Source organism: Pteropus vampyrus, unplaced genomic scaffold (assembly GCF_000151845.1).
Source record: "Pteropus vampyrus isolate Shadow unplaced genomic scaffold, Pvam_2.0 Scaffold463, whole genome shotgun sequence".
Classification (NCBI taxonomy): domain Eukaryota; kingdom Metazoa; phylum Chordata; class Mammalia; order Chiroptera; family Pteropodidae; genus Pteropus; species Pteropus vampyrus.
Genome location: NW_011889244.1, coordinates 1,592,842 through 1,606,887, shown reverse-complemented (window position 1 = coordinate 1,606,887; position 14,046 = coordinate 1,592,842). Strand labels below are relative to the sequence as shown.

Sequence of the window (14,046 nt, the reverse complement as noted above, 5' to 3'; positions counted from 1 at the left end):
GAACTAGGGCACTGACAGGAGGGATGGAAGGGAGATGGCATGGGCAAGAAATATGTAGGAGGTGATGTGGTAGGACCTGGTGATGGACCAAAGATAGGTGAGGGAGAAATAATCAAAGATGATTCCACATGTCGAGCAGGGGTAACGGAGAGAATAGCTGAGCCACAGGCTGAACAAGAGAATATAAGAGAATACAGAGGGAAACGTGGTGCATTCTATTTTAGACATGTTGAATTTGATGCGCCACCTGGGAGGAGAAAACACTTGACTATAATACAAAGAAGTAGGCAATATTGAATATGTTCTTTTTATAGAGAAAGCAACTGTAGTGCAGAGATGTTAAATCACTCATCCAAGGTCAGAGCAAGTAAGTGACAAGGTAGAATTGTAACTTGAGTTTAACTGATTGTAAAATTCATGCAAAGTCCATGATACGAAATGAGCAGACAGGTAAGAGCTGAAACCCTGAAAGTAGAGCACGCTCAGGGAGAAGCACGGAGAAGATCCATGGGCCCAGAAGAGAGCCCTGGGGAACACCGGCCTTTAAGGAACTGATTCTTACAAAGCAGACAGAGAGGATGGTCAGAGAAACACAAGAACCAGATGTGTGCAGGGTCATGAGAACAAAGGGAGTTAGGCATTAGAAGAAGGAAATGATCAACAGCAACAAGTACACAGAGATACAAGACAGGCACCAAAGAGAATTCACTTGAATTTGCAACGGGAAGTCACTGGTGCCTCCAATGAAACAGTTCCAGCAAAATGACAGAGAGGAAGCTTAATTTTAATGGGTTAAAGGGCAAAAAAGATATGACAAAGTAGAGAAAGTAAATATAAACCGTGCATGTCCAGCGTTTATAGTGCTGTACATGGTGATAATAATTCATATCACGTATGCTCATTTTGATATGGTAGCTTTAGGCTTGGAAAAAAATTTTCCCCAGGCTAAAAATAAATTGCATGGATTTAAAATAATTAATGATATCAGTAACCTACCGCTGATTCACAAAAGGACTGGAAAGTTCTGCAAGCAGGCGGACATTCCCAATGTACTCCAGCACACCATCTTTCTAGGTGATGAACATAAAACACAATGTCAGGGATAACTTTTCATCGGAATTTCCAAATGTTGCAAAAAACATTAGTAGCTCTTCAGCATAAAATAACGATCCACATCAAAACAGACCAAGTCTGCTAAACTGATCTTCTTTATGAGAATTCAGAAATGTCACTTATGTTCACTTATATGTATATTGTTTACTTATAAAAACAGATTTCAAGCGGTTGCCTTATGTTGAGCTGAGAAATTCTGCAAATAGCCATTAGTAACAGTGTATAAACTACAAGAAAATACATCAAATATTGTCAGTAGTTATCTATGGAGAATCAGACCTAGAAAATGTTATACTTTACGAAGCCCTATATTTCTACAAACTCAAATTTTTTTTTTTGCAAACATCCATATCAGACCAAAAGAACAATAGAAATTAACACACTCAGCTTTTCATTCTCTAAACTGCTATAGCATTACTAATTTATCACCGGGTGATGTATTGCTTGAATTTTAAATATTTTCCTGTATTTAAATCTCAGCTATTTAAGTGAATCCCAGAGGTTCCGCTGTATCCCCACCCCTTACCCTGCACTTCCTTAGTTCAAAGCCACTGTGAGTTGTGCAGGGGTATAGAACTAAGCTGCATAGTCTTGCTTCCTATACATCAGTGACTCTCCACCTGTTTAATCCAATACATCTGTGAGAGCATCATGTGTGGCACATACTTCCAAGGGCACAGGTAACTGTTTGATAAGCTTCGTGTTACATGTAATTTTTCATTACCTTATCCCTCCACTGAAGAAAACCTACTGAGAAACCAGGGAGAGAGATCTTATTAAAGAGAGAGGTTTAAGTCTTCTCTAATACTTTTAAACAAATTATAAATTTTGACACTTTACTGTTAGCAAATTATGCCAAAACTCACAGCTCACTTCTAGTCAATATGGTGTCTCCACTTCTGCCATCTACTTTTAAGGAGCTTTGCCTAGCGTAAAACTTCTACTTGCCATGGCCTCTGCATGACTCTGTGAGGGAAAACAAAACAGGATTTGTCTGATCCCTTCCAGAGCTTAAAGAAAATTCTCCTTTTAGCTGGTGATTATGAAAATCTGGATTTTCTTACCACGGGAGATTTAATTTTCTAACAGTTGAGAGTGACTAGGGTCAGGGATTTAGAAGATATGGGAGAAAGATAACTAGAATTCTTACGCACGGATTACTGCTAGCATGGTGCTAAATACTGCACCAACGGCTTGAAGTGGGATGGGGAGCCCTTCCCACCTCAAGGGCCATTAACTGGTATGAGAGAGGTTTGGGGCATCACAGATGGGAATCTTGCCTAAAAATATGACTGTGTTCTGCTATAGCAATAATGAGGTACTTATTTATAAGTTATTTAGACTGACCTAGAGCTTTAGCACATGTCCATGGGAAACTCTTTCCAAGTAACATCAATCTAGATCTGAGATTCGGGGACAAAATCCACCCTATATTTAATAACTACTTGCTTAACTTTAATCATTCAGGGTTTTCTGATTATTTACTTGTGAGAGTTGAGGTTCGAGCTAAGGCACAGGGCTGGATTGCCAAATCAGACTCAAGGGAAACAACAATCGATCTGAGTATTAAGCTTTACTAGACGTTGCAAGGACAGAAGCTATGACGTAATTCAGAGGCGACAGAGGTTTGGTACATAAGGGCAGGTGGCAAGCCGGGTGCTTCGGGTCTTGAACGAGGGGCTCAGGACACATGAGGCTCTGAGTGAGGTTCACCAGGTTCCACACACAGCAGTGAGAGGGAAACTTAGAAAACATCTCCGTTGTATGCCCCCAGAAAGTTGTACAACCTGCATGACATTCTCTGAGGAGCCAGGCCTCATGTAGCCTGGGTTTTCCTTACAGGAGGGAATCCTTAGCCAGGGGACATCCTAAGGGCATGGTGGAGTTAAGATCCCTTCCTCCCAGCAAGGCCGGTACTCTTTTTACCCACAAGTCCCACTGACAAGGAAAATGGACCAGAGTCACCTGCCTTCTTTTCTTCTTTTCCCTTCTCCCAGAAAGTGAATGGCTTTGCAGGCTAGCTGCTTTACTCTTCCTCCCAGGGTTACTTAAGAAATTGGTGACATAACCTGGTTTATTTTTACTTCCTCACTCCCTAGCTCTCCAGTATTAGAATTAAATCAAATTTCAACAAAAAAGTTGAATCACAGAATCTCAGAGTCAGAACTTAAAAGATGATGTAGTGCAAGTTCCTACCCAAAGTGTCTACTTAATTATATCTATTTTTACATGCATCTGATTGATGATATCTTAGGGAAGAAAAACCACTTTACAAAGCCACTGTTATAGTCTTCTATTCGTTGGGGATGTCTCCTCTGTAAAACAGACATCCCCTCACCTCTCTTTGGTCCAACATCCCCATTGGTCCTAGTTCCAACATCTCAATTAATCCAAAATAAGTCTACTCTCCCTTCCACTTAGTAGTCCTTCCACATTTCCAAGGACGTTTCAAAGCCATCAGATCCTACAACTTCTTACCTTTTCTAGGCTGACCTCTCTGGGTCCTTCAATTGTTTGTTATAGGACAATAGCTACCTAATCTAATCTCCCCTCTACAGTTATCTGGCAGTCTCTCCCCTGGCATATGCAAGTTTAGGAACTTCAGGTGTTGATAATCTTGGGTATGGTCTAACCAGGAAATCTGTAATTTTGTTTGCTACAGTCCCTCCCCTAATATAGTATAAATTTGAAAGCAGCTTCTTTTTTTTTAGAATATGTGACATGCTATTGGTGCAACCTATATATAACCTATAATACTCTATAACACTCTAAATTCAAAAGAATCTCACTTTTCAACTATTCAGCATAAGGCATACATTTAAAACCTACAGGTAACTTAGTTTCTATTCTTCATTTAAAATCTTACTTAGTTCCAATTAAAAAATCTTTTAAGGAAAAAAGCTTACTACAAACAGCTTAAATGCTTGTATAAGTATCAAGTCAAAGTGCTTTCCAAATACCAGTTCTCACAACATAAATGATAAGAATCATGAAAGTTTATACAAAATAATAATTATAGCAGTTGCTGATATTGTTGCTGTTGTCGTTGTTGTTATTTTGTTAGCCTTACTTAATATGAACAAAGTGGCCTGGGAATTCACTGCATGGAAAAAATTTTTCTTAGATTCAAACAGCAAATGTAAGCTCTGTAAATGATATAGGATCTCTATATCTATGAACAGTTATTTCATTTAAATTTTTTCTATTTTCTTTCCCTATGAATAGATTCACTTTAATTAGATAAATTTATTTCATACCATTAATTTATTTCATATAACACAGGAAGACATAGCAAAAAAGCAACCATCTCTAGAAAAAAAATTATAGTTGATTTTATCAACTTTACTAAATAAGGCAAGTAGATCATTTCTTTTTTAAAAATCTAGTATGCACTTATTGGTTTTTTTTTTTTTTTACAAAGGCTTAAAGTCCAAAGAGAAAACAGTACTCATCCCACATAAATAAATATTCAACTTGCAAGTCCCTGTACAGCCAGCCATTTGCCAAGCCTGTGATTGCAGTGGCCAAGAGCGAACAGTTAAGTCATAGTATGTTTACAAATGCATGTAAGTGACCGGTTATCTTTCACTAGCTGACATTCTTTTCACAGCACAATGATTATTTGTGATTCATGTTCAGATAACATACTTCTAAACTACAGCGTGATATTGAGCTCACATGGGTACACACACACACATTCTTCCCAGAGCTAACCACTGTTTTGCAAGTCAGTTTCCATGTCTTTTTAGCATATGTCTTTAGAAAACAAGTGCTTATATACCAAATATTGAAGACATATAAAAGGTAGAAATTTGTATTTTATAAATAACTACCTGCAATCTATCAAAATCTAAAAAGGAAGGCAAAGAAATAAACAGTAGACAATGCTAGTAAAAACAGCCTATTGCTTCAGAAAAATAGAGCAATTATAGATACCTTTTGGGACACATGAGCACTTATATATAACATTTATATTAAGTTATTTGGATTTATATAGAGAGATGCTTTGATATATCTTATTCTTATAGAAATAATGCCAAATTTTCATCTTATTCACCAGGTATCTTTGTGAATAGAAAAATATTAATACACATTGGTATGATTTTTTTTTTTTAACCCTCCAAATAGTCACAAATGACCAAGAATAAGGATTACAGTAATACCAACTAAGAAAAAAAAGGCAGTGGTTACATTTAAGTTTTAAAACAGACAACATAGAATGGTATACCATATCTGTTACATAAAATTTATACCATCCTAGTTTATATCTATCTATCATTTCTAAATATCTATCTTGGGTTTGTTGGTATATCTAGGTTGAAAAGTAATTCATTGTAGAAAAACCTAACAAACAAGCAAGGGATATAAAATTGCTAATTTACAAATGTATAATACATAAAAAAGTAATTTTAGATATCAAATTTAATATGCATTACTGCCTGAGATTTGCTGCGAGTATCTTCTATTAGTTCAGTCTTAAAATTCTGACGGTCTCTGAGCGAGACTCTCTGACAGCTCCAGCTTACATGTAATTATGCATGCACATGGAATTACATATGGAATTGAACAGAAAATAAATATTTTAGCTGAGTACACAGGATTCTATACCATGTCCTGGCTAGCTATAGATTCAATCATAAATGCATCTCAAAAGACAAATATGAGTAGCTTCATGATCCTAAAGGTTTCAAGTGAAAAGAAACTGAAGTCATCCACCTTTCTCAAAGTTTAAGAATCCAAATAGGCATACTAACACAAGTAATTTTTGTTAATAAACAAGATAGCATATCACAAGAGGAACCCCTGAATGCATTTTGAGTTGGTCTTCATAAATTAAGAACTGTATGTTTAGATTTACATCTACCCCTAACTCATTCCTCCCAAACTTGTCTGCTTTTCAGACTTGTAAATCCCGGCACTCACCAGTAAGAAGAAGTAGGCACACAGAGTTGTACAATGATGAATTATAAAATATTTGTCACCAATCACTTTCCAATACAAAATAAGAATCAACAAGTCTGTTAAGAAGGAAAAATAAGTAAGATAATACGCAGGAAGAAAACTGCATTTAACTCTCCTGACAATTTATCACAGTCCACTCTGAGCCCATAGCACTTCGTTCACACCTCTGTTGTCAATTACCCATTTTATCATGAAGTATGAGCTCCCCCACTCTACCTAACTCCTCCGGGACAAAGACCAAGTGTGGGCATCTAGCACAGTGCCTGGCATATAGCTATATGATGTATTTGTTGAAAGTATAAATGAATAACGTTTCAGGGTTAAAGTGAAAATATTACTGAATAAAAATAAATTTAAAATAAACTTAAATAATTGATTTAGGTCACTACAATAATTCATACAGATGAGATGGCCACAGAAAAGGTAAAAAATGACCAACTCATTTATAACACTAATTTAACAAAAAATGTTTAAAATTTAACAAAGGGTACAGTTAAATATTAATTCAAAATAGCAAAAAAAAAGCACCAAGAATGATGATTATGGAAAAGATACACCAAAAAGGTCAAGACATCAATTTTCTTTAAAAGAACCTGAATCTAAACACTACGATTCAGAAAATAGTTTCATTTAACACAACAGAAACTTCTAAAAAACTGTTAACAACTATTTTCTTTGCCCAATTGTTAAACATGAAATTTAAACCTGGAAAGAAATGGCTATCATGGATTATAGTTTTATGGGCTTAAAGATTATAAAGTATGGAGACTTTCTTTTACAAAAAATAAAAAATTACTAATATAAAACTAGATGTGAATATTTATAAAGACAAAAAAATCATCAGATTACAAATTTTAAAGAGAAAAATAGCACAAATGTGGAAATCCAGAAAATATAACGCTATTAGGAATTAACTGCCTGGTATACCTATCTAAACACATTTTCCCTACATATTTTGGTTGTGTACTCTTTAGTCACCAATTTATATGATAATGATCTTGTAATATTTCTATAGAGAGAATAAAAAGAATTCACTTTTCACTCAGCTTGGTTTAGAAAAGTTTGTTTCAGCTCATAGCTCTTATTTTTAAGGGTTTTGGATTGTTATCTTATTTGGGAAAATATTGTTTCTTTCATACGAGATTTCCCCAGTAGTGATGACTCTCTGAATTAACAATATTAACCAGTTTGTGAGGCATATTATAAACTTTGTGTTATGCTTGTCAATGACAGCATTTTGCGCCATTAATAAGCAAATTTTTTTCCAAGGAGTTAATAGTATTCACTCTTCTTTTAATTGGGCCTTCAAATAATCCAATAGCCTATTCGTTATTTCTCTTTAAAATTTATCTCTTCCTCTTAATGAATTACATGTTTTGGTATAATCTAATTTTTGATCACTTCCTTTATCATTTTTACTTCATATTCCATTATTTTTATTTGAATTTTCTTTCAATTATTTATTAAATTTAAAAATTATAAAATAGAGTTCTCTATATAAATGCCCAAATGTGGGATCTGTTATTCCTCTCTTGTTTTATGGAGACAATTCAAAATGTCTTTTCAAAAAGCAGTTTATGGTATATGCTCAACTTAACTTCCCCTGTCTCATCGTATCAAAGTTTATTTCAACTCCATCCAAAACATGGGTAGAAATATGACAGAGGGAAATCTGGAATAGAAAGAATCCCTGATCTTAAGTGATTATGGCTCAAATAGTTACTTCTGCAAATTTTACCAAAACGATGTCCATGGGAACACATTTCAAGGGCCCTTGCAAATGAGGGGTGCTGAAGCTTAAACTACATTAGTTTCACAGGAATTCTACCTGAGAGGTTCTTCAGGCCAAAAAGGGACCATCGCTAGTGAAAACTGTCCAGTCCTAACAGGGTCCCACTCTGTAGCTCTGATCTCCAACAAGAACCAGAGATCCGACAAGAAAACGTTTCATGTTCAACCCTCACAGCAGGCATTTTTTCCCACTGTCTGGGTCCTAAAAGCTACTTCTCAAATAAATTAACTAAAAGCATAGTTTATGTCTTCTGTGCATGAGTAACTTAAAAAGAAACAGTGAATTAGTGAATAATAGTGGTTATTTAAATTTTTAATTAAAATATTAATCTTTTCATTTTATGTGTATTATTTTATCAAACAGCTATGAAATTGTTAGAACATAAATACTTCATAGGTTGTTTATAGTTGTCTTTTTAATAAATGGAACTTTAAAGATTTAAAAAAAAAACAAACAGTAAATAATATACCACATACCAGAAATGATGTAGCCTGAAGAAATAGCAATATTCAGTTTTACAAGCCATGAATTACCCCTATAAATATTAAAAAAAAAAAAAGTATCTTTCTTTAGCACATAGGTTATAGATGACAGCTACTTTTTTTTCTATTAAAGTTTAAAATTCACTAAAATGCTTTCTACAGATTCTCAAATGGTAAACTGTCATTTGCATAAGTACTATGATAATACTTCTGATTGCATGAATAATCATTTTTTAAATTTACTAGCTAAAAGTTTGAAAAAAGTAGTTTTATCAAAAGACAACTTTTTATAAACATGTTCTCATGTGATTTGTTTGCAAAAGAACTGAAATAGAATATCAGATGCTGATTTTTTTATTTTTCCTTATTCTAAATCAGATTTGACCTCAAGAAATCACCTAGACCACCCCTGCTTTTGAGGCCATATACTATTATCATCATCACTTTACTGTGGACTGGAGAGGTTTGCCTGCAACCACACGTCAGGACGTGGTCGGAACAGGACATTTTAATCCTGATGTTTCTACCCCTCCAAATATCAAGATCCTACACTTTGCTGCACTGATGCTCTTCACTTCAAGAAACAAATCCAAATTTTCAGTTCTTTATTATCTGACTTATAATGTGAACTACCAGTGAAATGAACAGAAAATAAAACTGATAACAATTAAACTACAAATGGAAAGACTCAGAGAAGTCACGTCTTCTTCACGTAACCTAGGAACATTGGACCTGGAATAAATTTTGGCATCACAGAAAATGTCAAAATACCAAAAATTATAGTAAGTAAAAGTCTGATATGGACAAAAATTGATTGATTAATCAAATCTTTGTTATAAAATTTACTTTGCAAAAGAACTGGTTCTGTTAACAATCGTGTTAGTAAAATAAAAATATTAAAAGAAAAAAGCTAGAAATTGTTTAGGCAGATTACACAAAAAACTTGGTAAAGGCATTAAATTCACTAAATGGATTCACTTTGAAAAATATCTTCCCAATGAAAATTTATTGATACTAGTATAATTCTGATATGCATAACTCCATACTTGTGAATAAAAAATATCACTGTGTCTACGGCCATGCCACCCTGAACACTCCCGATTCCCTCTGATCTCGGAAGCTAAACAGGGTCAGGCCTGGTTAGTACTTGGATGGGAGACCATCTAGGAAGACTAGGTGCTGTAGGTGTTTAAAAAAAAAAAAAAATCACTGCAGTCAAACAGAGATGGTCAAAAGACCTGGTTAAACCTCCCCACTTCGCCATGCAGTGCTTTCTCAAAACATACCCAATCTCTCAAACTGAGCTGAACTCTTTTCATAAAACACCAGGAAATACAGTTTGTAAAATCTCTACCTTTGGAATGACATTTAAAATGTTCGGAAAGAACCATTTTACAAATTATCCTATTATTGCTGAACATAGTTATTACTAGTGCTTCAAATCTCATGTGGTACTAACTTCCTCTTATATAGACATTTATAATTCTAATTTTCATACCTTTGATATCAAATGATGGGACAAACATAAATTTGAAAAGCAAGTCTTAAGTAGATATTATCCAAGTTGACTAGCCTATCTCAATAATAACTCATTTTTGCTCAAAACAGTGGTTACAATAATTTGTTTTACTAACACAGTATAAATGTTTCCATAATCGTATTCTCTTTATTTGGATAACAATGATACTAAGGCAAAACGGCCCTCGTTATCTGTATTCAAATCTGAAATCATTTTAATGCACCGTGCAGAAATAAGTCTGAACACAAGCATTTTAATAAACCATATACCATCAACATTTTTTCTGTTTTAAAGAGATGTTCTTATTAATAATTAATATCAAAATGTAAATCAAATTGAATATATTGGAAAGAAACAGCTTACCAAAGTGGATCACTGATTGTAGCTTCATCAAAGAAGAAAATGTACAGGCCAAAAACCCCAACCACCAAAGAATGATATGTAGATCCTACCCTGAAATGAAATGAAATGTACGTAGGATTTCAGGTTCTTTGCCAATAAACTTTAATTGTGTAAAGCATTTAACATTATGAAGAACTTAAATCCAGAGGAATGGAGTATATCTGATAGTATGTATAATGCAAAATTGTCACTTAGAAATCCAAGGGCCACAAGTTTACTTTGGAATTAATAACAAGAAGGATACCCAGGTCTACAATTTTCTGCTAGAAAACTGGTGAATTACTTATTGGTTAAAAGTTCTAAAATGAACGAGAGGCCCAGCTAGCTCAGTCTGTAGAGCATGAGATTCTTAAAAGTTCTAAAATGGAAGCACATCTCATAATGCAGCTGACAGGGTTTTGTGCAAACAGGTGGTGACTGGTAAGCCCACCACCCCATGCCCTGCACCCTGCTCAGAGCTCCCTCCTCAACAGCATCACGGTGCAATTCAATTCGTTTCCTGCTCCAATCAGTCAAAAATGACTTCCAAATCTACTAGCCTCAACCAACCCCATGTTCAAACAGACCATGAAATGCACCTTCACATGCATTATTGTACTCGATTCTTGTAACAAATCTGCAAGAAAGTTAAGGCAGCTCTTATTAATCTCTCTTTATCATTAATATGAAAGAACTTCTAAACAGAAAAACTGAGGACCATAAATTTACACAGAATATCTGTTTTTAAAAGAAATGTCCAAGTCAAAGCAAAATGTTCACAAGATCCAGGTCGAATTTTCTTTCATAGAAGGAATAAGGATGAGATGAAAAATATCAGTTTCCATTTGGAAAAAATCTAACATTTTGTTCATGATGTTCAGGCCTCAAACTCCCTTCTCCACTGAGATGTTACATGGTTAATGGGAAGAACTATAAGCACTCAGCAATGGAAATGGCAGGTAATTCATGAGAGAAAAGTTAAATGTTACTTGGATCAAATAGCTCGCACTACAATGAATGGAAGAAAACACCCGGTGCTTACATATTATTCTGTATTAAAAGTCTATTTGTTCAGAAACTTGTTAGTAAAAATTTCATTTTTCATTCTTTAAAATCAGTTTCCTAGCAAAGCAAAATGTAGATTCCTTAGTGTCTATTCTATTTCAAAACAATAGGACTTTCTATACCATAGGAAAGGAAGTGGATATGAGAAAAACTTTTAATTATAACATAAACAATACCTATAAGTATGTATGTTTTCAGAAAAGCAACTATTTAAGTATAGCAATTTCTCGCTTATAATTAATTAAACTGTTATCTCTCAGGTCTGAATTTTCTGGTGACTTTTTTTCCTCCTGTCCTTTTTTTACTAGATGACTTAGACCATGCATTATTCAGAGACTCTTGATTACTAGGAAGAATTATATGAGTGATGTTAATCTGTCTAAGACTGGAGGCTGGATTTAACTTTATTCAAAAATTAGTCAATTTTTTTCCTTCTTTGCACTCTCCACCTCACAGCTTAAGTCCCATGTAAACTCAACTGAAGTGGGAAACGAGTAAATTTGAGGGCGGGGGGAAAGAGAGAGACAGAGAGAGACAAAGAGACACAGACAGAGAGAGAGGGAGAACGAGAACACATCATTTGGATTGTGTAATCTACTTTATATAATCCCAGATTTGTTTTCAAATAGAAACTCAGTTTCCCAAACAGTGATTCCATGTATCATAGAATGGCAGTGATAAGACTGAATGATGCAATGTATTTTTCAATTTCATCATTTCATTTCAGTTTCATCTTTGCTTCTATCCCCCTGTGCCCTCCTATTTCTTGGCTTACAGCTCTCCAAGATTCAAATGCCTCTACCTCCTAGCCTGTATCAACCAAGGAAATGAAAATAGTTCAAAATCTAACCACATAAAATGTATGTCCCCATGTCTCTTCCTTTTCTTTCCCATCAGTCTATCTATTTTTAAGTTTGAAAGGTTTTTTAAAGTAATGCTTAATATCTTTCATATCCCACATTTGAACAATATCTTTGTACTATTCTTAAGACAAATCATGCCTCTCGTTTTTCAAAAATACATGGAAAAAGAAACCTCACTTTCTGGATGAAAAGACCTGCAGCTTATATGAACCAAACATATCAGTGTAAGGTGCCAAAGAAAAAACAAGTCTTATTCACAGCCTGAATGATAAAAGTGGAAGTCTGTAAAACAATTTGGCACAAAGATAGGGGATTTCAGGTCAAATATGCCCACGCTCAAATAAATACTTAGACTTTGGCAGGTCTTTAATTCTAAGAGGAAATTTCAATGAAAACTAATTATAGCAATCTTAGAGACCTGCTGAATTCATTTTATAGTTAGCATTAACTTCAACTAAATAACAACAACAAAACATATTCCCATAGCTGCTCTGATTCACCGAGGTTTGAAAACGCACTTTGATGTTTAGGCATCTGAAGGTTTCTAAAGCCAGTGAGGTAGTCATCAGTCATGTTGTGTTTGAAATCTTGTGAGAAATTAAAGAGGTGCACATATAGAAACCAACTAATGAAAACTACTGCAGCCCTCATCTTTACATCTTATTCATTTTCTACTTGTTTTTTTATTTAAAAAAATCTAAAAAGCAATTTTTACTTTAGGATTGTATAACAAAAGAATAGATTCTGGAGGGCTCTGAATTATAATGAAAAAGTTCATTAAAAGAGAGAGGCAGATGCACGAACCTCACACCACTTTCTCTAGTATGTGGTGTGTAACTGCCCTTGAGCAAAGGCAGCCAACACTATACATAGACTACTCGCAGCCCCAACAAATGTTTACTTCTGTTATCATTTCCAAAGAACACGTGTTTGTCATCATAAACATTTCAAAGAATGTGAAACAGCACTCCTCCACAGTCAGCAGGAATCTACTTGACCTTCCCACATTTCCCCAGAAAGCTGAATAAATGTTTCCTAACATCTTTCAGTATAAGTTTTAAATTTTTTCTTGTATGAGATCTGTCTACTTGTCTTTTCTTTTATTCCTAAGGTCAAATAAAAATTTTGACCTTAGATTTTATTAGATCTTAAATGAAAGACTTTTTGGAAATATTTTAAATAATTTTACTTCATAAAATTAGCCTTTAAAAAAATCAATTACGTTTTCATAAGCTTTACCTTGAGTTCCATTCAATCTTCTTTCTGAAGCTGAGACTATTAAAACCTGAAGAAACTTTTGCTGAAAACCAATCACTTAGAAAGTAGAAAAGAAGCTGAAAAGTGAAAAAGCTGGCAAAAATTGTGCTGATGACCAGTTTGGTGTTGGTGTCCATATTTCTTCAACCTGTTAAGAGAAATGATGACTATCAATTGCTTTAAATTGCTCATGATAATGTATTTTTACTAATTTATTTTAATTTAGCACAAATGTAAGAATACAAAGAAACTATAAAAATTTTAAGCCTTTACCAGTTATTTGTTGTATCGCCTATACCTGTATTTAAAAATAAAAGAAGAAAAAACTCTATTGTCTTAAAGATCTCAATATTATAAATATAACATCATTCTATTCAAAATTATCTAAATCTTAAAGTTTAACAGTAAGAGAATGTAAAGTGCTATAATTGAAGGTGTTCTTTCAGAAATATTTTTAATTAAACTAAGGCCAAATCAGCTGATTTCTCTATAACTCAATTTCACCATTTATAAAATGAGAGAGTTGGTTGGGCAATTTCTAAGAAACAATTAAGTCATAATAGAACTAACATTATCTGCAATAGTAAAACAAAAGATTAATTACATAAAAAA

The 14,046-nt window shown here is 34.1% G+C and overlaps 1 protein-coding gene and 1 pseudogene across 6 annotated transcripts in view; one reads left to right on the top strand and one right to left on the bottom strand.

Annotated features, from left to right (window-relative positions):
• The window catches only part of LOC105306904 (transmembrane protein 56-like), an 85,009-nt gene that overhangs the window by 10,629 nt on the left and 60,334 nt on the right, over positions 1–14,046 (bottom strand). For 5 of the 6 annotated variants that reach the window (XM_023524441.1, XM_011382187.2, XM_011382188.2 and 2 more), the window contains 4 exons: positions 10,232–10,321; positions 8,344–8,402; positions 6,037–6,131; positions 997–1,070 (listed from right to left, as the gene is read on the bottom strand). In XM_023524441.1, coding sequence (XP_023380209.1) covers positions 997–1,070; positions 6,037–6,131; positions 8,344–8,402; positions 10,232–10,321 — 318 coding nt within the window. Of the gene's footprint in view, positions 1–996; positions 1,071–6,036; positions 6,132–8,343; positions 8,403–10,231; positions 10,322–13,416; positions 13,603–14,046 lie in introns of those variants that run through there. The other variant, XM_011382185.2, reaches the window with a different exon arrangement.
• On the top strand, positions 9,419–9,537 carry LOC111732514 (annotated as a pseudogene).